This window comes from Peromyscus eremicus, chromosome 18 (assembly GCF_949786415.1).
Source record: "Peromyscus eremicus chromosome 18, PerEre_H2_v1, whole genome shotgun sequence".
Taxonomy (NCBI): Eukaryota; Metazoa; Chordata; class Mammalia; order Rodentia; family Cricetidae; genus Peromyscus; species Peromyscus eremicus.
In genome coordinates, this window is record NC_081434.1 from 15,935,730 (window position 1) to 15,962,875 (window position 27,146).

Consider the following 27,146-nt stretch of genomic DNA (forward strand, 5'->3'; position numbering starts at 1 on the left):
TATAGATTTTGGATAATTGTCATTGTTTAGGATGGTTGGTTACAAGTTGTTTTTGTTAATGGTTAGAAAAAAAGTTAAACAAAGGACATTAGATTCAGGATTCTTATTGGCAAAAAAAAGAGGATATAGTTAAGAGGTAGATTATTGAATCTACTACAGGAAAAAAAAGAAAGAATATGGATATAAAAAGATTAAAAGGGTAGATTATTGAATCTACTCTGAAAACAAAAAAGAGAGGATATAGTTATGATAAGATAATAAGGGTAGATTATAGAATCTACTTTTAGAAGGCAAGTACTAGTTTTAAGTATTTTACATTGGATTGGATTTTTGTATATTGTATACAAAATATATATTGTTACAAATTTGAGATTGATTTATATAGATATGATAAGATAAAAGGGTAGATTATTAAATATACTTTTAAAAGGCAACTACTAGTGGAATTTTGTGTATTGTATAAAAATTTTGAATATTGATACAAATTTGAGATTATTTTTGTTAGAATATATTTTACATATATTTTTAATCTTGTTCAAGATATTGTACCTATACAGTTGATTTAACAATGTAATGAAATTTGCTAATTCTTGAAAGTTATTATTACCAACTAATTAGAATATGAAGAAATCAAAGTTAGTAGTTAGTCATTACAATTGAACTTATAGTCATATTAGGTATGTTTTCAAGGTCAAGCAGAGATTTATTTTAGATAGACAGATCATCTTCAAACACTTCAGAGATCTACAGAATATGGCATTTAAGATGTTTTAATAACATAGATTTTTTTTCTCTTTTATAACTATGAGGTAAATCTGCTCCTCGCAGCACTAATCTACTTCAGAGAAGATGGGTGCTATGGAATAGCATTCTGTATGCTATGAATGTGTGTTGATAAATAAAATGCTGATTGGCTAGTAGCCAGGCAGGAAGTATAGGCAGGATAAGCAGACAAAGAGAGTTCTGAGAAGAGGAAACGTGAGTCAGGAGTCACCAGTTACACACAGAGGAAGCAAAATGACAAGACAAAACTGAGAAAAGGTACCAAGCCACATGGCTAAACATAGATAAGAATTTTTGGTTAATTTAAGTGTAAGAACTAGTCAGTCATAAGCCTGAGCTAATGGCTGAGTAGTTGTAATTAATATAAGCCTCTGTGTGTTTATTTGGGTCTGAGTAGCTGTGGAATGGGTAGGACACAGGAAAAAATTTAGCTACAGATGGGCATTGAAGAAACTCCATATGGAGTTTACTTTCATTGTGGCAAAAGTTAGCCACTGGGCAAGAAAGTGCCCTTGCATCAACTGCTGACAGTATGCTGTCCAAAATGGACAAGCAGGAAACAAAACAAAGTGGAAAGGGTCTTAGAAAATCCTGCTTCACAGAGGAGTCTGTTAGATATGCTAAGCCTGTAGGCCAAAGAGGATGCCCCAATGTTGCAGGGAAACCTCAGTTGACTGTCCAGGCAGCTGGCTATTTCTGTCATAACTCACATTTTTTGGAAGCCACTTGTTTGCACTTCCTGTTTTCTAGGTAACATTTCCTTCTTGGGTCTCTGAGGGAGTTGAAGATTAGGTAGTTACAGTTTTCCTTGTTAACAGTTTCAGAAAAGAAACTCACTAAGAGGTGTGAAGTGTGTAAGTTTGAAAGATATAAAAGATAGTTTTCAGTTGGTAATACAAGTTAGGATAGAAAGTGAATTAGGTACATTTTGGACTCACCAAAATAGGATAGATAATGGAATATTTTCTCTGAATTTGTCAAATGCAAATGGACTAGACATTGTTGATGTATTTATTGCTTGTATTTATTATATAGTTATTGTATATAGTTTTTTATATTAGTTATAACATTTTTTATTTTAGACAAAAAACGGGAAAATGTGTTGACATTTTATTTGTGCACCCCAATAAAGCTTATCTGAAGATCAGAGGAAAAAGCCAGCCACTATATTAAACATAGATGTCAGGCAATGGTAGCACATGCCTTTTATCCTAGCATTTGGGAGGCAGAGCTCCACCCAGATCTCTGTGAGTTCAAAGCCACACTGGGGAACAGAGCCAGGCATGGTTACACACACCTTTAATCCTAGCACTAACCATAGAAGTCTGGGGGTCTGTAGAGACAGACAGGAAGTGATGTAGCTGCCCAGAGAGAGGAAATGAGATGGCAGAACTGAAAGGCATATAGACATGGGTATACATGGGTATATATAAGAAAGTAGGTTTGGAGGCTGAGGTCTGGTAAGAATGTAGCTGGCTTCTTTCTGCTCTTCTGATCTTTCAGGCTTCAGATTTTTTATTAATAAGACCGTTTAGCAATTTGCGTTACAGGGCCTCTGTATTAGTTCCTATTTGCTGCGGAAGGAAGCTTCTCTCATGATAGAAGAGCAATATACTCACCTCTGTCCTTCCTCCATCCAATCCTCCTCATGTTCTATTCAGAAAATGGCAGGCCTCCCATGGATGTCAACAAAACATGTCAACTAATCACCTCATTTTGTATTAAGGCTAGGCAGGGCAACCCAGTATGAGGAGTAGGGTCCCAATAGTCATTAAAGGAGTCAAAGACTGCCCCTGCTCCCACTGTTAGGAGTCCCAGAAGAGGACCAAGCTACACAACTGTCACATATATGCAGAGAACCTATATCAGTCCCATACAGACTCCCTGGTTGTTGGTTCAGTCTCTGTGAGCTCCTATGAGCCCAGGGTAGTTGATTGTGATGTCCTTGACCCCTCTGACTCCTACAATCCTTCCTTCCTCTCTTCAGCAGGATTTCCCAAGCTCAGCCTGATGTTTTGACTGTGGGTCTGTGCATCTGTTTCTGTCAGTTGCTGGATGAAGTCTCTCTGGTAACAACTGGGCTAGGCAGCAATCTATGAGTATAGCAGAATATTGTTAGGCATCATTATATTATCTTTTTTGTTTTTGCCAATTGTGTTTGGTTCTATTCTAGGCCTCTGGGCTATTCAGCCTCTTGGACCTAGCACTGTAGGTAGTGCCAGGCATGGGCTCACTCTCTTGGCATGGGTCTCAGGCTGGTCCAACATTGGTTCATCACTCCTAAATCTCTGCACCATCCTTACCCCAGTACATCCCATAGATAGGACAGACTGTAGGTCAAAGGTTATGTGGCTGGGTTGGTGTCCCAGTCCCTCCACTGGAAGTCTTGCCTGTTTGCAGGAGATGGTCTGTTCAGGCTACATATCCCCTGTTGCTAGGAGTCTTAGCCGGGATCATCCTTGTAGATGCCTGGGAGATTCTCTTGCACCAGGTTTCTGCCTGACCCCCAAATGCCTGCACTTCCGGTTGTCTCTTTCAGTACTCTCCCCCTTAATCCCCACCACCACCTGATCCCTTAGAGAAAATCTAATTCTAAGGAGTCTAATGATGTTAGTTTTGTCATTAACATGTTAATTCTTGGTTGTATAGTAGAGGTTATTAGATTTATAAAGACAATATTGTAGATATTCCATGAAAACTATAAGAAATAATTACCTGGTAGAATATTGAGTTCTAACATCATCTTCTAATATATCTAATTAGATAGTAAATTAAAATAAATGACAATTATAAGACACACTAAGCACATGTTTATATACACAAATATTAACATACACTTATAAATACGTAAACATTAATAAAACTAGAAATTTCAAGTGCATGTAGAAGTATTAAGACTAACCTGTATATCCAAACCATAATACCATTGACCCATTGTAATAGAAAATCAATAGTATCATATTTCTTTTTGAATGGTTTACAGTAATATATCTTCCCACTTAAAATTTGTTCAAATTAGAGCTATAGTCATGATGTCTTAAAGATAGTATAAATATATTGCTCAGCAGATTTATTGTTGTGTTCATGTGTCTATTAAAAATAATGTTATTGTCTCCTCTCTATACTTAAAATATAAACTTGACATAATCTTCCTCATAATACAAACATTAATTAACTGTTGCCTGCCTGGTGCAAATGCACTGGTCATTACTGGACAGTCAGGATTAATTTCATCCCAGAATTTTGTATGCTACCCTGTATACTGTCTTCTGGATATATGTGTCAAGGAGACATGGGGAATTAGAATGAAAACAAGACATCGTGAACAGGCTACAAAGTATTTCCAGAATTGAGCAGTCAAAGGCACGTGCATGTCAGTGCATTTTATAGTCAAGGATCAAGACAAGCACATAATTAAGATGAAGATCAAGGGGAGTAGCCGTGGGATCCTTGTGTCCTGACTAGGTGATGATTTACTAACTTAATTATTCCAGGCTCTTCCAAGGAAAACGAGGGTGTCTGTGCTTTAATGGAGGTTGTCCTCACATATGCCACCAGGCATTAGCTGACATACACAAATAATTATATCTTATTCAGTTTGAAAATATGTCAAGACCAAGGATGGAAGGTTAGAGCTAATGCCTTTGATTCTCTTGGCTTAATTATAAATTTACATAAAATGCATTTCTTGTGTGTTCTTCATGTTTTGGCTGACAGTCAGATATCCAAGCTTTTGGACTGAGACAACTGGGCTATGGTAAGATATTTAATATTAGAAACATGCAAGATATTTGAAATGGAAGCACTTCAGGTGTTTCCATAGAATTCTGTTTGTATTATATTTTTAGAAACAATGAATATCACATCCTGTATAAAATGATTGAATAGCCTACTTTTGATCAGCAAAAGAGAATTCAATGGCAATAGTTTATAAGCGTATTTGCAGAAACATAAACATATTTTTAGAAACATCAGCATTTTCCAAATTTTTGGACAGGGAAGGTACTACTTTCACTTCAAACTTACAGTATTTAGGTATGTGAGAATTCATGTCTTATTAAGAAAATTAATGAAAAGTGTATAAGTCAAAGATTTCTTAGCAAATATTAATTTCTACAAAAGAAATGCATAGTTTTGTGTTGTCTTCATTTTATCAATTAATTCTCTTCTTTAGAGAAGGGATGCTATGGCTTCCTTCTCTCTATGCCTCTGCATATAGCTCTCGTTAGACAGATATCTTGTAAATTTGGGAACATTTCAAGTCAGTGATTATAAAATTGGCACAACAGTAACCAAAAAGATTGAGTGCATGTTCACTTAAAACAACTTGCCATTTAACAGAGTTCATGGAACTTCCAACTTACCATTATTTCAAACTCTAGTTGAGTTTATCGTGGCCTTTCATGTTGTCTTAGTGATGGGGTCAGAAGGGGTCTTTCTTAATGCCAGTCTTTTTGAGTCAAGAAATTTCTTTCCTCTTGTCTTTTTTTGATTGTTTGCTTTTTATACACTTTATCAAGATCTATAGCTGTATCAAAAAATAAATTTAATAGACAGTAAACTAATTGGTTTGTACATTTTAAATATTTTAGTGACATTTTGAAACTCAGAAAAGAATACAATCTTAGTATTAAGGTATTTGAAAAACACCAATGGGCAGAGTGACTTTCTTGGCTAGCCTGGCTTGTGATTCTGATTTGGTTCCTTATTCCTTTTATAGTCCTAAGCTCTCTTCACACTGTATTCCTTCTGGTAACCATAGAAACAATATCTTGCAGTTTCTTGAAGTAGAAGAATAGCTAGTGCCTGAAGACATCTATGAGAAAATATATGAACATAATTACACCCTAATTATTATATATGATACCTAACATTGTATATTCAATGTTAATGTCTTTTGTGCCTGAATGAAGGATAGAATCTGTGACCTTTCCTCCTCAAATGACGCTGATAGATGATATCAAAAGAAAGTTCATGAGATTTGGGGAGAAGAAAACTAATGAAGGCAATAAAGCCTTTTAATTTTACTCATGATGAAGCTTGTGAGTAAAAAGTTTTTAACAATTTCTGTCTCCTGGTCTTTCAGATATATCAGGTGTTGAGTGAAATTTCATGTACTGATTTTTGCTTCTGTAACTTGGCATTACATTTTAGAACACTTTACAGTACGCTTTTGATGTGACATCAGTCATTTTGCAAGCAACATCATAACCTATTTGATCTATAAATATTTGTCTGTTAGTTGCTAGTAAGTATATATGTACTTACTGTAGTATGTACAGTTATGAGAAAAGTACTAACAGACATACTAACATATCTGTTAGTACTTTCTTCATAACTGTACTTATTCTGTGCATAAAAATGTTATAGCTTCTCACAAACAAGCACTATTAAGTGATAATGAATATTTTAGCCATAGATAAAATAAAATTACATAGCAATAAAATCTTCATTGCTTTTTATTTAATTAATATTCATGAATTACATTGTTCATTGATTTATCTACCTAAGGGATCTAAAAGTAATTTTATCAATTTTTATAGCATTGCCTAATAGGTGTAGTATAAATTTATTGTTTATAAATTAAAAATTGTGAAATGTACAAGAATTTGGTTAATATTATATGCTAAATTTCTTACAAGTGTTCCAACAAAGTAAGAATCATACTCCATAAATCGAGTTTACCCAATATTCACTTAAATAATAAATGAAGGTAAATGTGTTTCTTAAAAAATGAAATTATAAAGTAAATGATCATGTTTATTTGAAGGAAATTTTATAATATCTTCTATAAGGAGTTTCCTACTTTGAAAGTTGATCTATGGTGTGGTGATACTGTGTTCCCCAAAATATTGTGCATCCTAATAAACTTATCTGGGGTCAGAGAACAGAACAGCCACTAGACATAGAGACCAGAAAATTGTGGCATACATACCTTTAATCCTAGCATTCCAGAGGTGGAGATCCATCTGGATCTTTGTGAGTTCAAAGCCACACTGGAAATAGCCAGGCATGGTGACACACACCTTTAACCCCAGGAAGTGATGGCAGAAAGCAGAAGGGTATATAAGGCATGAAAACCAGGAACTAGTGCTGGTTAAGCTTTTAGGCTTTTGAGCAATAGTTCAGCTGAGATTCATTCTGGATGAGGACTCAGAGGCTTCCAGACTGAGGAAACAGGATCAGCTGAGGAATTGGCAAGGTGAGGTGGCTGTGGCTTGTTCTGCTTCTCTGATCTTCCAGCATTGACCCCAGTACCTGGCTCTAGGTTTGATTTTTATTAATAAAACCTTTAAGATTCGTGCTACACTATGGTCTTTTAGAAAGCTGCCTGTGTTCCTCCACAGGTCCAACAATGAGGAAGCATTAATTTCCCATCAACCAAAGTGCACCCTCTGAAATCATTTTGTGGTTTTGTTTCCGTAACGTGGATCTTAACTGCCTCCAAAAGCCATCAGCTAAATTTTTGCTCCTCACTTGGTAGCAGTATTGTAATGTGGTATACATGTTAGAAATGAGAACTTGGTTGGAGGAATAGGTCACAGGGATATGCCCTTGAAGGGACTCAGTTTCTCTACTACTCTTACCTTGTGTACCATGAGGTCATCAGCTTAGCAGTATCACAGGCTCCCTGCTAGGAATTCCCCACCTTGACTCAGGCACAAAACAATAGGGTCCAGTGGCCATGGAGTGACCATAGATAGACATCTCTCTCTGAAATTATGAGCCAACGTGAATCAATATCCTGATTATGTTTATTGCATCCGACATTGGATAACAGCAACAGAAAGCTGGTTAACAAGCACATCTACCCTATTGCTTGTGGTTGAAACAGCCTACCCGTTGCTCAATTTAAATAATAACAAGCCAGCTGGTCGTCAGTGGCACATGCCTTTCATCCCAGCACTCAGGAAGCAGAGTCAGGCAGATCCCTTTGTGCTCGAGATCAGCCTGGTCTACACAGAGCAAGATCCAGGACAGGTACCAAAACTACACAGAGAAACCCTGTCTCAAAAATAATAATAATAATAATAATAATAATAATAATAATAATAATAATAGCATGTCTCGGGTGTTCCTCTATGAGGCTGGGAAGCTCCACGGTCATCACGAGAATCACTTGACCCCAAAAGAACCAACTCACAAAGACACTAAGAGCAGACAGCTACAACACTGGGTCCTCTGCCCTTCAGATTTCTGAACAGATAGACAATGGGGGAAAGATGAAGCTTCCACTTAAAGAAGATCTCTCCTTTGCACAAGAAGTGAGGCATGCTATGTTTAGACATTAGCCACAATGAAGGCTGGGTACTCAGCTCTAAACTCCAGCAATTGAAATATCAATCTAAGTTTTTCTTTTAGCTTATTTTTGTGCAATCACATCTCTGCATTGCTACAATCCAACTTACCTGATCCTAAGCACATTCTCTATCTCACACCAAAGATATTCACACCAAAATGAGGATGACTGCTTAAGTGTAATCATCTAGAAAGTCTAGGACACTAAAGGTAGGTTTGATTTGAGCAACTGTTTCTTTAGATATATTTAGACTTGGAAGACAACAGAGCTCAGTGATGTTTAGTGAACCATATTCCATCAAGAGATTCTTAGAATCTCTTGAATCCATTAATAAGGAAGTCACTCCTCCAATGTACCCTTTTATTGTCATGTAATATTAATTTTGTTGTAGTAAACATTTTTAACATACTTTATGGTTTCAATACTAATTTTCCTACAAATTTTTATTTTTTGGGGACAACTTTATGAATTGAATTATAATATTTATATACAATGAAATATGAGGTCTAGATATAACCATTGATTTCTACAATTGATTTTCAAACAGTTTATAAGGGACAAAGTTAAGTTTCATGGTAAAAAATGATATATAAAAATAGGAAGTAGATTTCAGCCCCAGCAACAGACCAACAGGTAAGAGTCCTGTGGGCAGGCAGCTACCACCATTGCCTCCCATTGGACCCTGTAACCTACAAGACCCACTCCATTGCCCAAACACACCAAACCCATCATTCACCACCACCACCAACCCCAGTCAACCATTTACCACAAAATCATCAACCCCTAGAGGCACAAGCACCACCTGCAACATTTGGAGAGAGACATGAGTGACTGGTCTCCCAGCTTAAGGGCCCCAGTCCCTAGGCCCTAAGGGCTGGATCTGTCCCATGCCCCTCCCCCTGCCATCTCAGCTTCAGCAGCCAGCTAACAGGTAAGAGTCCTGCAGGCAGGTTGTGCCACCACTGCTGCCACTCACTGGACTCTGTAACCTGTAAGACCCACTCCACTGCCCAAGCCCACTGAGGCTATCATCCTCCCCTTGGCCAAGCATCTGCCGAAAAGTCAGAAGACCCTGAAGGCATAAGCACCACCTGTACCAATTGGAAGGAGAGGGTCAGCAGCTCCTAGAGGCCCAAGCACCACCTCCACCAATTGGAAGAAGAGCAGCCCCCCTGTGAACAGCCCTCTGCAGCAACATCAGCAGATCCTGTAGACACAAGTGCCACCCACCCCAGTTGGAAGAACAGGCACAGGCAAAACCTACACCAGTTGGAAGTACAGACTCCATAGGCACAGGCACAACTCATACCATTTGGAAGAACAGAGCCCGTAGGAACAATAAAAGCCCACACCAGCCAGAAGAACTGGACAATACACTGGATCTAGGCATCCAAACACCCCCCAATCTCAACTGACCTGAGTCAACACTACTTGATTTGACAAGCAGCCAGTCACCAGAACTCTTGGCCACTCAGGACAAAAGACAATAAGGGAAACAGACAATATAGGAACAAAAGACCCATCAACAAAGACATCACAAGAATCAACACCTGTTCTTATAATTATCCAAAACCCAGGTGGGTAACAGCAATGTGAGAATACATTCAACAACAGCACCACCAGAACCTAGTGATTCTACAACAGCAAGACCTAAACATCCCAATGCAGATTAAACAGAAGAAAAATGACCTTAAAGATAACTTTATGAAGATGATAGAGGCCCTTAAAAGGAAATAAAAAATTCCATTAAAGAAGTGGAGGAAAAAACAAACAAAAAATTGGAAGAAATCAATAAATCCCTTTAAGAAAGTCAAGAAAAAACAATCAAACAGATGAAGGAAACAGTTCAAGACTTGAAAATTAAAATAGAGGCAATAAAGAAAGCACAAACCAAGGGAATGCTGGAAATGGACAATCTGGGTAAATGAACAGGAACTACAGATGCAGGCATAACCAATAACATTCATGAAATGGAAGAGGGAATCTCAGGCATTGAAGATATGATAAAGGAAATAGATTCATTAGTCAAAGAAAAATATTAAATCCAACAAATTCTTAACACAAAACATCCAGTAAATCTGGGACACCATGAAAAGACCAAAACTAAGAACAACAGGAATAGAAGGAGGCGAAGAATTCCATCCCAAGGCACAGAAAATATATTCAACAAAATCATAGAAGAAAACTTTTCCCAACTTAAAGGACATGCCTATGAAGATACAAGAAGCTTACTGAACATCAAATAGATTGGACCAGAAGAAAAAGTCCCCTCGTCACATAATAATCAAAACACTAAACATACAGAATAAAGAAAGAATATTAAGAGGAGCAAAGGAAAAAGTCCAAGTGACTTATAAAGGCAGACCCATCAGAATTACACCCAACTTCTCAACAGAGACCCTGAAAGCCAGAAGGTCCAGTACAGACGTTTTGCAAAACCTAAGAGACTGTGGATACCAGCCCAGACTCCTAAAGCCAGCAAAACTTTTAATCACAAAAGATGGAGAAAACAAAATATTCCAAGAAAAAAACCAGACTTAAACAATACCTATCCACAAATCCAGACCTACAGAAAGTACTAGAAGGAAAACTTCAACAGGAGGAAGTTAGCTGCACCCACAAAAACACAGTTAATAGATAATCTCAAACCAGAAAGTCCCAAAGAAGGAAAACACACACACACACACACACACACACACACACACACACACACTACCACCACCAACAATAAAATCAAAAGATGGCAGGTGCCTTGGGATGTCTTTATGTATGCTGTGAATATGTGCTAATAAAGCTGCCTTGGCCTATAACAGGGCAGGATGGAGCCAGGTAAGAAAACTCAAGAGAGATAGTGAGAGGAGAAAGTAGAGTAAGGGGAGAATCCAAACCACTGTTTAAGGAGCAACATGTATTGGGACACAGGTAAAGTCACAGAACGTGTCAATATATAGATTAATAGTTATGGGTTGAGTTAAGTTATAAGAGCTAGCTACTAAGAAGCCTGAGCCATAGGCAATACAATTTGCAATTAATATCAAGCCTCTGAATGATTATTTTATAAGTGGCTGTGGGACCATGGGGCCAGGTGGGACCAGAGAAACTTCCCTCTACAGACAGGAATTAACAATCACTTGTAGTGGGTAGCTGTTCCAGCTTTGACCTTGAAGCATCACCTCAGAGGGGCAGCTGGTAACTGCCACACCTACATATGACATGCCCCTGGGGCGTGGCTGAGATAGGAACCCTTAAGACCCCAGATCCATCCTTGATCCAGCTCCTCATGATCCTGGATACTGGATGGCAGACTGAGTCAGTGTTCTCCAGAGAACTCCATTGGACTGCACCTCACCTCTTCTGGATCCTGTAACCAACCCATTTACTGGCTATAAGTTACCCCAAAATAAACCTCCTTTTAACCACGTGGAGTTGCCTTTTTTGGGTTTTTTTTGTTTTGTTTTGTTTTGTTTTGTTTTTGTTTTTGTTTTGTTTTGTTTTTTTTTTTGAGACAGGGTTTCTCTGTGTAGCTTTGCGCCTTTCCTGGAACTCGCTTTGGAGACCAGGCTGGCCTCGAACTCACAGAGATCTGCCTGCCTCTGCCTCCCGAGTGCTGGGTTTAAGGCGTGCCCCACCACCGCCCAGCAGGAGTTGCCTTTTTAAATCCCCGCATTATCTGGTTCCCAACATGGAGCAAACTCCAGTCGCCTCTACCCTCAGCCTCTTCTCTCTTGTATTGTACCTATACAGGTAATCTTGCAATTAATGTAAATTTCTGGTCTTTGAATGTTATTATTACAAACTATTTATGATAGTAAAGAAATGCAGGTTAGTAGTTAGTCACCTATTACAATCAAACTTGTAGTCATGTTATCTATCTATCTATATATATGTATATATATATGTTTCAAGGTCAAACAGTGATATATTTTAGATAGACAGGTGGTCTTCAAACACTTCCGAGATCTACAGAATATGGCATTTAAGATGGTTTAACAACATAAAGTTTTTTGTTTTGTTTTGTTTTGTTTTGTTTTGTTTTAATGACAATGAGAAATGTCTGTTCCTGGAAGCACCAATCAACTTCAAGGAAGATGATGGGCTTTGAAGAAACTCCATATGGAATTTACTCTCTCTGTAGCAAAAGTTAGCCACTGGGCAAGAAAGTGCCCTTGCCTCTACTGCTGACAGTATGCTGTTCAAATTGGGCAAGCAAGACAGAAAAGAAAGTGACTGCAGAACTTTCCCAAGACAAGAAGACAAGATTTTCCTTCAAAAATCCTGCTTCACAGATAAGTCCGTCAGATATTCTAGGCCTGTAGGGCAAAGATGGATGCTCCAACTTTGCAGAGGAACCTTGGTTGACTATCCGGGCAGCCAGCTATTTCTGTCATTGGTAGTTATTTGTTCTACACTTCCTGTTTACTGGGGTAGTATTATATCCTTCTCAGCTCTCTGACGGAGTTGAAGACTAGATAGCTATAGTTATAGTTTTCCTTTTTACCAGACTCAGAAGAGAAACTTACTAAAGAGGTGTAAAGTGTATAAAGTTGAGAGACATAAAAAAGACAGTTTAGGGTTAGTAATGCAAGTTAGAGTAGAAAGTGAATTAGGTACAGCACTTTGGACTCACCAAGACTAGATAGATAATGGAGTATTTTCTCTGAATTTGTCAAATGCTAATGGACCAGACATAATGTAATTCTTGCCTCTCTGTATATTTGTATATAGTTATTGTACTTATTGTATATAGTTTTCCTGTTAGACAAAAACCTTTGCTTGCTCTTCGTTTAGATTTTTTTTTTTAAAAAAAGCAGAAATAATGTATTTCATTTGTTTTCTGACAAATTAAGCTTGCCTGGAGATCAGAGGGTGAAGCTAGCCACTACTTACCCATAGAAGTCAGGCAGTGGTGGCACACACCTTTAATCCCAGCACTTGGGAGGAGGGAGCAGGAAGATCAGGAGTTCAAGGCCACACCAGTCTAAAAGAGAAACAGCGCCAGGTGGTGTTGGTACACGCCTTTAATCCCAGCGCTAGGGAGGTGGACACAGGAATATAAGGTGAATGGAGACAAGATTTGGGCCTTTTAGGTATGAGGATTCAGAGAGATCACTGTTGGCTGCTCCTTTGCTTCTCAGTTCTTCAGATTATTAACAGGGAATTTGACTCTTGGTTTTTATTGATAAAACTAAATAGGATCACGCTTCAGGGAGGAGCTTGATCCTGCCTCAATTTGGTATGCTATGAATTATTGACACCATGGGAGGCCTTACCCTTTCTGAGGAGTGGAATGGGCTGGGGTGTAGAAAGGAGGTGGGGGAAGGGAATAGGAGGAGAGGAGGGAGGGAAAACTGTGGTTGGTATGTAAAATAAATTTTTAAAAAATGTAATATTTTTTTTTTGGAAAAACAAAGAACATCTAACACATAATCCTGTTTAATGGAATTTAGCGCCTCCCTGGAGGCGTGGCCTGTTGGTGGGTGTGGCCAAAGCTCCTGGAAAACTCTGCAGGGTGTCCTCAAAGCCAGTCAGCTCTGAAATCAGAATCACTTCCCAGAGACCTCACAGGAAGACTGAGGCAGAGCTGAGGCTCTGGGCGCTGACAGACATGGCTAACACAGAAGTCGGGAAGGCTGGATCTGCGAATTCTGAGGAGCTCAGCCCTTCTTCAGAGAGAAAGCAGCCTCTAGACCAGAAGGGCGAAGATGAAGAGCCTTCGCCTTTGGAAAGTGGGGGAAACAGCGGGAAGAGCTCCCTGGAGGCCTCTCCCGTGAGACGAGGGAGCAGCAGGCAGAGTCGTAGGGAGGCCAAGAACTCCAGGCAGACAAGATCCAGGCACAGCTCGGGTGGCTCCCGCCTTGAAGAGAAGAGGAGTTCGAGCCCACCTCCCGCCAGAAAGAGAGGAAGGGACAAGCCTGAGTCTACCAGAGCGAAACAACACCGGGCAAGAGATTCCCGGCACTCAAAACACCCTGTCAAGGACAGAAGGGCCCACCCTAGATCAACTGGGAGGACTGTCCAGCGTAGGCATCGCAGAGACACACTCGCTGCTCCTCCATACAACTCTCTCAAGAGGGGCAGACAACATTCTCCAAAAGCCTGCTCATCCAGGTCGCTCTCACCGCTGTCCAGAGTCATCACCCACGTGAGTGCCTTGGAGGTGGTCCTGGAAAACCTGCAGGTCCCTGGAGGGGCCTTCCTGCGTGTGCCCTCCAGCAGCAGGGAGCCCACCGTCTCGCAGCGCGCCTGGCTCACATGGCAGCTGTCCCATGCTGGGGCCGCGCTGCACTGGGCGCTTTACATAGTCAATTACATCTTGGCTGTGCAGGTCTGGATGCCGAGGTAGACCTAGCTCCATGCTGACTCCTCCATGGCCCTAGACCAGAGCCCACCTCCTGTCTTCTCCTCCTCTCTCCTCCTCCCCTTCCCTCCTCCCCTTCCTTCTCCTCCCTTCCCCTCTTCTCTCCTCTCCTCTCCCTCTCCCAAGACCCACGCCAAGCTGCCAAGGAACCAGGCGCCCCCGCCCTTCATCTCCCAGTACTTCATTGAATGGAAGGAAGCATGCTGGACCTGAGCAGAGCAGAGAAACCCGCAGTGTCTTGAGCCCACCTGAGTACCAAACTGTCTCCCTCTCCTGAGGAACTCCACCCTAGAGCCTTGAGACTACATCAATGACATATGACCTGACTCTGCAGAAGACTCACTGGGGACTTGGATTGTGGAGTGAAAGCCTTCTCCCATGTTGTCCACCTTTCCATCTGCAGGTGCCTTGGGGATCATCTGAAAAAGGACTGCCTCTTAGAATGAAATCAGCAAATGCAGGTTGGGTCATTGTGCAGACACGCTCCCACTCTTTTAGACAGGGTCACTCAAGCCAATTGAGTGTTGAACTTGATTTCTTTCTGCTGGGCCCTTAGACACTGACAGAAATCCTGACTTTGCAACAGATTGGCAAACTTGGATTGTAAACTTGTCTACGTTTTGGGTTTGTGATGAAATTCAGGCCACCACTCACCCACAGTTGATTAGATTTTCTTTGTGAGAGAGTCGGTCAATCAATTTTTAAATCTGTGATGGGTTAAGTTTAATCTATTTTCTGTAACAGGGTTGTTTTTTTTTTAAAAATCATTTAATAAAACTGTAAACCTAGTATGGCAGAATGTCTTTTTTTTATTTTTACTTTTTTCCCCCATTTTACATAACAACCACTGTTCCTCCTTCCTCCCCTCTGTCATTCGCCCCTTACATCCTCTCATCCCACACCCCATTCACTCCTCATGGGGGTAAGGCCTTCCTTGGGTAGTCAACACAGGCTGGCATACCAAGTTGAGGCAGGACTAATCCTTGCGCCTGATCAAGGTTGAGTAAGGCATCCTACCATGGGGAATGGGCTCTAAAATGCCAGTTCATGGATGCAGGATAGGTCCTGGTCCCATTGCCAGGGGCCCCACAAACAGATCTATTCACACCATTTTTCACCCACATTCAGAGGCCTAGTTTGGTCCCATGCAGGCTCTCCAGCTGTCAGTCCAAAATGTGTCTTTAAAACAGGAAAAGAGCTTGAGGTGACACCAGACAATACCTCAGAAATTCAAGTCCAGCTTGGTTTACCAGGGCTCATATAGTAAGACCCTTTCTCAAAAAAAATCAAAGCAACAACATATGAGTAATTTGAAGTAAAATATACTTGTTTTTCTTTATCTGAAGAATTGATTTTAGCTGAAATGATTGGCAAACAATATTATAGCTGATATCATGAAGCTCTCTCACTTATGAATTCAGGAAAATTAACAGGCAGAAGCAATTTTTTGTGGTGATATTTTATTTGTGCATCCCAATAAAACTTATCTGGGGATCAAAGGGAAAAGCTAGCCACTAAGTAAACATAGAGGTCAGACAGTGGTAGCACACGCCTTTAATCCTAGCATTGGGAGGCAGAGATCCACCTGTGAGTTCAAGGCCCCACTGGGAACACAGCCAGGTGTAGTGGCACATGCCTTTAATTCTAGCACTAACCATGGAGGTCTGGAGGTCTGTACAGACAGACAGGAAGTGATGTAGCTGGGCGGAGAGAGGAAGTAAGAGGGCAGGGACAGAAAGGATATAGGCATGAGTATACAGGAAGTAGGTCTCTTTGGCTGAGGATTTCCAAAGGTAAGAACATGGCTGGCTTCTTCCTGCTTCCCTGATCTCTCAGTTTTTACCTCAATATCTGGCTCCGGGTTTTTTGGTTGTTTTTTGTTTGTTTGTTTGTTTGTTTGTTTGTTTTTATTAATAAGACCATTTAGCAATTCATCTTACAAATTTTCAACTCTTAAGCTAATGTGTCATAAACAGTATTTTGTAAGATAGTATAGTTTCCACTTTAGGTCATCTGAACAATAAAGTAGGACAGAGGGTATGCATAAAATAACATGGAATGCTAGCAATTTATTTACCAAAAAAAAGGATGATATTGCTTAAAGGTGTACATATTAAACACTTGGAATTAAAATGAATCATAAATGAGATGTGATCCAATTAAAACCATTTAATTATGGAAGGGCAGGGAATAAATTATATGAGCATAACATCCAGCTTGAGGCAATGGGTTCATATAAGAGACAAGCTATAAAAGTCAAAGCAAATCTAGTCATAAACAATGCTCTTCTGCACAGACCTCAAATAGCTCAGGAAACAACAAAATCTGACAAGTGGGAATGTATCAAAAATTAAACCTTTTCTGAATAAAAAAAGAAAAGTCACCTGAGTAACCAGACAGACTATTGAATGGGAAAAGGGTCCTTCCCAACTATTTGGTTAATATCCAGGCAATACAAAAAAAGTTAAACATCAAAATCCACATACAAGCCAGTCAATAAACAGGCATATGGATTAAACAGGTAGTATTCAAAAGATGAAATTCAAGCAGATAATAAACACATGAAGAAAATGTTCAACATCTGTAGCCCCATCAGGGAAATGCAAATCAAAACTAAGATTTCATCACACTGAATTAGAATGGCTATCAGGAAAATACACAACAAATGGTGATTATCTGGGGAAAAGAGAACCTTTATCAACGTTGGCAGGCATGCAAATCAGTACTAGTGCAGATACTGGAAATCTGCATGAAGTTTTTGAGAGAGAAAGATAGATGGGGTGGAGAGAGAAGGGTTTAGATATATATGTGAAAGAGTTAAAGTCTTCATACAGTAGAGATAACTGTAAAATAATTTCTATTGTGAGACTATTTTTAATAACCATCTTACAGAATCAGCCTAGATTTCCAACAAAAGATAAATGACTAAACAAAGTATGGCATCTATACCTAATAGAGTTTTATTCAACCATAAAGAATAACAGAACTGTGTCATAGATAGAGTCAGAGATCATTATCTCAGATAAAGTAGGAAATTACACTCAGACCAATATCAGTTTTTCACTTATATAAAGACATAAAAGTGTAAGCTCCCCCCTCCCTTGGAGATGAGGATTGGGATCAGGAGAATGGGAAGAACAACAGAGAGGTTCATGAAGGATTTTCTACATTCAGTGATGTGATGAGTGTGTGGAACCTTCATAGTCAATCTTATCGTAAAACACAGTTCTGTTGGTCTGTCTTGTCAAACTTGGATGTGATAAAAAACATATTCAGATTTCTGATTTGCACAATCAAAACGTATTTCATAGTCTTTGCTTACTAAGGAGATATATCATTAAAACAAATCTACCAATCAAAAACATATCAAAAAGGTTAGGAATTTGTGTTTGAAATCATGTGACCATCTTGAGCTGAATAGAAATTTATTGAAACGTTAACTAAGAAGTTACTACTATCTACTGCATTTTGAGAAAAGTAATTATGTGCCTTCAGCCTCTATGGGCAGCTTTACCGTGAGCCCTTACACATAAGCACAAACACACACACACACACACACACACACACACACACACACACACAAAAAAAAAAAACATAATTGGAAACAATAAAAATAAATCCTTAAAAAACATTAACTATGCATTGCTATGAAAAATCATTTGTTTTCAAACATACCTCATCTTCTCTACTTTCTCACACCTGTGCTACGCTTTCATTTCTGTCCAGATGGTGAACTTAGGAGTGTGTCTTCCTGTTTGTAGAAATGTAGGGCAGCAAAAATTCACACGCTGCATCTCTGAGAAATAACAGGCATGAAGAGTGTTCTAGGGGAATAAACTTGAGATCTTCCTGCTTTTCCTGTGTGTGTGTGTGTGTGTGTGTGTGTGTGTGTGTGTGTGTGTGTGACAAGGAGAGCATGAATGCCACACTACACATGTGGTAATCAGTGAACAACCTGGAGTCAGTTCTTTTCTTTCACCTTTGCGTGGGTTCTGGTGAGTGAACTCAGATCAGGACTTGGATACAAGTACCTTTTTCCACTGGGCCATCAGCCCTTCTCCTGCTGTTTGATACTTGGGATGCACTGAATGTTAGGAGTGACCCTTGGGAGGGCGTGGGGAGAAACTATTTATTTTATAGCATTTTTTTCTTTTTGAGATTGAAATTTAATTACATTATTTCTCCCTTCTTTATCCTCTCTCCAAACTCTCCCATATACCCCTCCCTGCGAAACTTAAAGTACACGGCCTCTTTTTTCACTAGTTGTTATTGTCTGTTATTCCCAAATATAAAGTGTTGGGTCCATATGCTGTTACAGACATGTTTTTAAGGCTAACCATTTGGCAGTGGACAGACCAATGATACGCTCTTCCCCAGGGAGGACCACTTCCTCTGCTCCCAGTTTAGTCTGCTGCATAAAGCTAGTTCTTTGTGGATGGTCGAAGTCTTGTAAGCTTTTTCCTGTCCAATTTGGCATATCCCTTGGTGTCATCCTTGTTCAGATCATGGTTGGGTAGTCATGTTGGTAAGACTTCATGGGTGTAGCTCCTGGTATTACAAGGAGACACAATCCCACAGCAAAGTCCGTGATCCTCTGGCTCTTACATTCTGTCCATCCTGTCTTCAGCAATGTTCCCCGAGCCTGAGATGTAGGAGATTTTTGTAGATGTAACCACTGACACTTAGCTCTATAACTCTGCCTTTTGTTTTGCTGTAATTTTCTATAATGGTCTCTTCTCCCTGTTGAAAAGAGAAATTTCCTTGATGAGTAAAAACTAAACTTATTTGTGGGTATAAGTCCAAATGTTTGTAGCTTACTTTTAGGGGTTATGCTGGTTTAGTAATTTGGGGTTGTTGATTCACCTCCAATAGTCATGACTTCACTCACCTGGGCTATTTTTTAGTTTTCCAGTACCAAGCAGAGTTTTCCTCTTGTTGAGAGGGTCTTCAATCCAAAAACAGAGCTGTTTGGTATCTCTAAGGTCACTACTGCACACATAGAGTTACTATGCCATCCTGGCCATTAATGAGGTTCATAAGCAGCATCGTTGGATAGAACCGTTGGTTCCCTCCTCTTTCCAAAGCTTGCATGGCACCTATTATTACCATTCAGGACAGTCTTCCGGGAGGGAGAATTACACTCAGTTCCAGCTTAGGGGTCTAGAGGACCTGTTTCTGAAGTGTACAGTGTTTTCAGCAGCAATCAGGGTTTACCTTCCATCTCTTGGGAATAACCAAGAGCAACAGCAATAAGTAGACTGTATGTTTTGTGAGTCTCTTAGACAGTGCTGACCAATAACTCAAAAGAGGACTTCTCTTGTCTGGTATCAGGGTTTTTGTTAGGTGGTCTTTGTTTCTTGGAAGGAGCACCATGAGCCTAGATAAGAAAAGTTAATTAAAACTATATGTGTATTTTTATACACTACATTATATACACTATAGGATTCTTTATAAGTAAATAGTTAATAATCAGATTACTTATGGCTTTTTCAGACATCCACATTGCTGTTTTACCCCCTCACACATTCTTCTGTATTTACTGCCCATCATTCCCTAAGGATCCTACCTTTTCCCATTATCCTGATCAGATTATTTGTACCCAGATATTCCCCTCGCTATTGCTCCCCAACACCCCTATCCTGGCATGTTTTTAATCCCCTGTTTTCTGTAGTTCCTACAGGCAACATGCTCTCATCTGAAGACTTAGATTTGGAGCATCCAATAACAGAGAACATGCAATGTTTGTCTTTCTGGGTTTGGGTTACCTCACTCAATATGGTCTGTTCTACTTGTGTCTATTTACTTGCAACATCCATGATTTCATTTTTCTCTATAAATGAATAGTATTCCATAGTGAATGTGTACCATATTTTAACTATACATTCATTAATTGTAGGACATTTAGGTTATTCCCACTTCCTGTCTATTGTGAATAGGACCACTATGAATGTCACTGAGCAAGTATCTCTGGAGGATGATGTTGAGTCCTTTGGGCATATGCCAAGGAGTAGTATAGCTGGGTCATATAGTAGATTTATTTTTAGCTTTGTCAGAATTATCCATGCTGATTTCCATAGTGGTGACACCAGTTCGCAATCTTACCAATTAGTGAATGAGGCGTTCCTTTTCCCCACACTACTCCAGAATTTGTTCTGGGTTGTTCCATTGATCTTTGCAATTCTTACTGGAATAAAATGAAATCTCAGTTATTTTGATTTTCAGTTTTCTTTTTTTATTGAAAATAGATTTTTCTCTCATCCAATACATCCCCACCACAGTATCGCCCCCCCAATTCCTCCCAGCTCCCCCAACTATAGCTTTATTCATTGCAAAGCTCCTCCATTGTTGTGGGATGGTCTGTATGTCAAATTGCTCTGATTGGTCAATAAATAAAACACTGATTGGCCAGTGGCTAGGCAGGAAGTATAGGCGGGACTAACAGAGAGGAGAAAAGAAAGAACAGGAAGGCAGAAGGAGTCACTGCCAGCCGCCGCCATGACAAGTAGCATGTGAAGATGCCGGTAAGCAACGAGCCATGTGGCAAGGTATAGATTTATAGAAATGGATTAATTTAAGCTAGAAGAACAGTTAGCAAGAAGCCTGCCATGGCCATACAGTTTGTAAGCAATATAAGTCTCTGTGTTTACTTGGTTGGGTCTGAGCGACTGTGGACTGGCAGGTGACAAAGATTTGTCCTGACTGTGGGCAAGGCAGGAAAACTCTAGCTACACTCCACTGCAGCTTTATTCATAATAGCCAGAAACTTGAAAAAAACTGGAACAAACTGGATATCCCTCAAATGAATAATGGATAAAGAAAATCGGATACATTTACACAATGGAGTATTACCCAGCTGTTTAAAAAATGAGATCATGAAATTTTCAGACAAATGGATGCAACTAGAAAAAAACTCATCCCGAGTGAGGCAACCGGGACTCAGAAAGACAAATATAGTATGTATTTACTTGTAAGTGGGTATTAGCTGTGAAGTAAATGATAACAAAGCTACAATCCACAGGCCCAGAGTAGTTAGGTAAACTGTGGGGCTCTAGAGGGACAGAACACATAGACCTCCCTGGGAAGGGGAAACAGAATAGATTTTGCAGGTGGACTGAGGGAGGGTAGGAAAGGGAGCAGGAGTGATTTATATTTTTCTAATTGCTAGGGATGGTAAACATTTTTGGAGATTTTTTTTTTGTCACTGTTTTTTCTTCTTTGGAGAACTCTGTATGCAGGACCCAGGCCCATTTTTCAAATGGTCCATTTTATTTCATTCTTTGTTGTTTCTGAGTTCTTTGTGTAGCCTGGATGTTAAACCTCTGTCAGGTGCACAGTGGACAAAGAGTCCCTGTCCTATACTCTGGGCTTCCTCTTTAGCCAATTGATTATTTCTCTAGCTGTGCAAAAGATTTTTACTTTTATGAAATGCCCTACATTGGCAGAGGTGTAAAAATGAACTTCCTCGGTAAAGATTTTATTCTTTAACTTTGTGACTAAAATTTTATACAGGCTTAACTTAATTTTTTTTTAATAATTGAATCAGGCCTTGCCCTATGACTTCTCAGAATTAATTATAATTGCCCTGTGTCATTTATATCTGCCCTCAAATGCATGGCTATTCATGAGTGTCATGTGAATAAAAATGTGTAGTTCCATTTATAAAGTATTTTATAACATCAAATAATCCTCTCTGGAATTATTTTCAATTCATTCAATTTTCTGAAGAAGAAATTTTTTTAAAAGGAATAAAATATGTTTTCTTTTTATCTGGGGGAAACTGGGAAAGCATAGACTACTGCTAGGAAGAAACAAAAATAACCTTCTTTTTTCTCTTTATTGATTTTTTTGTCTACTGGTGAAGCATCAACACACTTTCCAAATAACACCTGGGTATACAATCAGTCAAACTACTGAATATTGTGAATAAATAACTATTACAAAAAGAGTCAAAATAAGTGAAGACAATTGCAATTCTTGAAACATCTATTTTAAGGATATGTCAATAATATACCAAACATTGTAATGTCACAGTTTTCATATAGCATGTGCATTCCTAGGAAAAGGGACCCATGAAATCCAATGAAGATGGTCAGTGAGACATGAGAGATTAGCAGCAAGCTTTACCCGGCTGCCCCGTGTGACACTGTCCACAGATGTTCTTCTCTTTCAAAAGCTCCAAAAACAAAGCTTTGCTTGTATCTGCACATCATTATCCCTTCTTTTCTGACTATCTTTGTTCATAAAACCCAAACATTACTGGATTTGTTTACTTGACTATGTGTTTGAATTACTTTTGACTAGGACCTGGGGATTTCTAATCCTCCTAATCCAAATTATTTTTCTTCTCAACTCTGCGCGAACGCTCCCAGGATTTCCTGTTGATGCTATAGCATGCTTTCCAATCGGCACTTTCACTCATACAGTGAGGTTTATGCACTTCCAGCGTTGTGTTTGCTTGAACTCCCCTCCAGGTATGACTGATGAGGGCCATCAGTGTGCAACACAGAGTGGAAAAGTAGGCCAGTGTGCATTTGAAATTCTGACATTTTTTTTTTCCTTCTGTGAAAGAAAAATCTTCCTTTATATCTTTTACGGAATTAACCAATAACCACAGTCTCATCTGATTAAAGAAACTGACAGCATCAAATCTATTTCTAAGTCCATTTGAAGCCCACTTCATTCACTGGTTATATTAGACATGAGCCTGAGCTTTAGATTTATGTAAAAAGATGAGACAAAGACCATGACGGCAAAAATCAGCATTCAAGTACATAAAGGCCTTTTTCAAAAGCTTAAGTATAAAGAGAAAAACCTCAGTCTCTTCTATACTTTATGTCAAGGTTTTCCCTTTTTTTTTTTTTTTTTTCAGGGATTTTGTTTCATTGTACAACAGTATTTTGGCATTTTATCTTCTATTGATTATATTACAAATATAAATGAATATTCTACACTAAACATTGCACATTATGAATTCTGGAACATAAAGTAAGACACTTTAATATTTACCTCATATACACATGCGTGTGTATTTAAATTTGAAATGAGAAAAAATTAAAGATAGAGTTTGTTGGTTTAAATAAGCAGCACTGTTAGTGTGCAAGAAAGGTCACGAGGCATGACAAAACCCAGCATCAGAGCTTTATTAGGAGGAGGGAGGGACAGAAGAGAGTGTGGGCAGGCCTGTGAAAGAGACACGTGTGAAGACATGGGGGAGAAGGAGAGAGCAGAAGGGAAGGGAGGAGTCTGTGGCCGGCTTTTTAAGGATTCTACTGCACATGCACTTGTGGGCTTATGCAGCTACAACATGCATGCAGAGACTGTGTGACCACACTGTGTGCATTGTGCAATCATGCAGCACACAGATGACATAAGACATAAGACCCCTTGCTTGTCTACTGAACTGCGCATGTACAATCACATAGCTGGAGGAGTGGCCAGAATCCTAACAGAGTCCAAAAACTATAAGAGTACTAAATGAAAGAATACTTACTAATATTGTTGATTATTTTATATGAAAGAAATTAAAGCAAAACCAGAAATTTTTGGCCTTTAAATGTAAAATATATTGTCCCAATTACAAGTTAAGGAGATTTAAAAATGCTTATGATACACAATATGAAATGTTAAATAATTTTAATTCCTTTAAAATTACTCACTATGATTTATAAATTATTTTAGTTTTAATATTGTTACTATAGTTACATAGAAAATCATTTTCTCTGAATTTTGTTATAAAATACTTTTGAATATTTTTTAACATCAAAAATAATTTCAACAAACAATTATAACACACAATTTCAAAAGCAATGTTTCACATTTTAAAAAAAATATATGGAATTACTTTTAGAATAAAATGTCTATAATATACTTGAAATAAATAGTTACATAATAAATGTTCCCATGCATTAGTCAAAGTAACAATTCCTTTAATCATAGCTCAATCTTATTAATTACTACAGCATTCCACAGAATAGTTAGTATTCAATATTCCTCATTGTGTTCAAAACTAGTTCTTGGTTTCATAATATCTGTATTAGTTATGGCAAACTTTCAAGTCTGTACAAAATATCTTTTCATTTGTTAAGATACCAGAAGAAAGCACCAAGCCTACATTAGCTTGCATTGCTATAAAAAAATATGGTAGCCTCATTGGCTGTACTTCTTATAATTATATAGGCTGGAATCCTCAAGATGAAGTCATTGGCAGACACAATGTCTGAGGAAGGCCCTTCCTGTTTTGCAGATAATAACCCCTCACAGTGGTATAGCATGACCAAGAGTAGAGAAAATTATGTGAAGTTTTCCCTGTACTTTTCTATAACAGCACCAATCCTTAGATGAGATTTTGCTCTGCTCTCATAATTAACTCCCAAGGCTCCATCTCCAAGTAAGATCACCCTAGAGATTAATTCCAAGAAATTAATTTAGGGAGGTACAATAATTCAATTCATAATGTTCTGCTGGGGTACTCCAAAGTGCATGCTTTAATTATTTCAACATTAACTCACAAATCTAAAATCAAATGTCTGATATGGCAAGAAGACTTAGCAAGTATAGGTGTTTGCCATGGAGCCTGAGACTTGAATTTGAATCCTGTGCCCAAGTGGTAGGAGAGAATCTATAAGATGAATTGCTAAGCAGTCTTATTAGTAAAAAACCTGGAGCCAGATATTGGGGTAAAAACTGAGAGATCAGAAAAGCAGAAAGAAGCCAGTCACATTCTCACCACTTGGAAATCCTCAGGCAAAGAGACCTACTTCCTGTATACCCATGCCTATGTGTCTTTTTGTTCTGCAATCTCATGTCCTCTCTCTGCCCAGCTACATCACTTCCTGTGTTTCTGTATAGACCTCTAGACCTCTATGGTTAGTGCCTGGATTAAAGGTGTATGTCACCATGCCTGGCTCTGTTCCCCAGTGGCCTTAAACTCACATAGATCCAGATGGATCTCTGCCTCCCAAATGCTTGGATTAAAGGCATATGCTACCATTGCCTGACTTCTATGTTTAATATAGTGGCTGGATTTTTCCTCTGGTTCCCAGATAAGCTTTATTAGGGTGCACAATATATTGGGGGACACAATATATCACCCCAAGAATCCAGGTAAGATGTCCTATGACCCCCACTTGTGAATATGGCTACATCTGCACATGAACACACACACACACACACACACACACACACACATGCATGTGTGCACACACCTACAAAATAAATAAATAAATAAATAAAATTTCAATCCAATGTCTAATCTAAATATCATATAACTCAGTTATAATTAATTGACATTCGATTCATTTTGAATTCACTTTCACCAATGAACCTTAAAATAAAACAAACTGTGTACTTCAAAAATATGGTGGGACAGCCAGGAAATAGGCATCAACAGTCTAGCAAAAGAAATAGGGAAATACAGGAAGAAAGGAGTGACATTCCTCAAATACATGAAAAACCTATCAAGGATATTATGTGTTTTAAGTTTCAAAGGAAATTCTTTTTGACCTGGCCTTAGGCTGCTCTCTATTTTCGCTGATAAGGCACCACCAACCCAACACATAGAAATAGTAATTTCAGTGCTAGCTTCCTGATCTCAGGCATTCAGTGCACAGTCATGTGGGGTTGAGTGTTTTCTGTTGGTTGTACATTGGTGGGATTTTTCTGAATCCAGCTGAGCAAAGAGTACTTCATGTTGAAATCAGAGAACTGGTCAGACAAATCCAAGTGAATGAGAGAATTTGCATATGAATAAAGAGAAAGAAAACATAAAATTTAAAGTTGATAATATTCTTAAAACCTCAGGACATAAGATCAATTTCCCAAGGAAATCTCTATCACTTACTTTTGTAACAAATTAAAACAGCACAAAATAGGTTTACTATTTCTGGTAATGAAACCCATATTATAATGAATATATTATATACATATTCTTTGACTCTCTCTTGAAAGAATCCTCTTTGTGTCCACTTATACATAGTCACCAAATTTCACACGTACTGATAAACTCAAAATATATTGAAAATAAAGAGTCCTCTTGGGCTTTTCCCCTCATTTTTTCAGAAGAAACTGCTAGGGGAAATATCTCAACCAATACCATCAACAGCTTTGTAACAAACTCATGTGAAACTACAGAACAGAATAGAAAAGGAAAATACTGTAGAAGTTAAGCATATCCAAACATAATGGGGTACTCAAAGAACAACAGTCCCTTAAAATGAATAGACTGTGGCAGACTTTGCAACAGGCTTCTGCTGCTCACCATGCTGAGTTTGATGAGTACATTATGACAAGGGATATTCTTATGAAAACAATAGGAACTAAGTCACAGTGTGCCAATTTGGGGACCATCCTGTTTGCAGAGCTGTTTGAGAAAGAATTGTTTTTTAATTGGTACAGGTAAGAAAAGACATACCTCTTCGTTTCGACAGCGACAAAAGCAATTAAGCTTTTTGTTTTGTTTTGTTTTCTAGCTACACAGCAGTAAGCATGAGAAGGGAGAAAAGGCTTTTAAAGGGAGGGAAAAAATCTGTATGACACGTAAGGGAAGTTAGATGCTGTCTCAATGGTTACTCTTTATCATTTACCACTTTATAATTGTTTTCCTGTGTTGGTAAGAATAGACACAGAGTTGTAAACTTAGAAACTAGAGCAGATACTGTAGGGCTCATGACAGACATCAGCCTGTCATCTGACTCTAATAACATCCAG

At 38.7% G+C, this 27,146-nt stretch overlaps 1 protein-coding gene across 1 annotated transcript in view; it reads left to right on the plus strand.

The window, feature by feature from the left end:
* Positions 1-14,426, plus strand: part of LOC131895366 (serine/arginine repetitive matrix protein 2-like) — a 90,116-nt gene extending 75,690 nt beyond the window's left edge. The window contains exon 2 of the mRNA XM_059245800.1: positions 13,531-14,426. Coding sequence (XP_059101783.1) covers positions 13,531-14,426 — 896 coding nt within the window. The remainder of the gene's footprint in view (positions 1-13,530) is intronic.
* Positions 14,427-27,146: the final 12,720 nt, after the last annotated feature.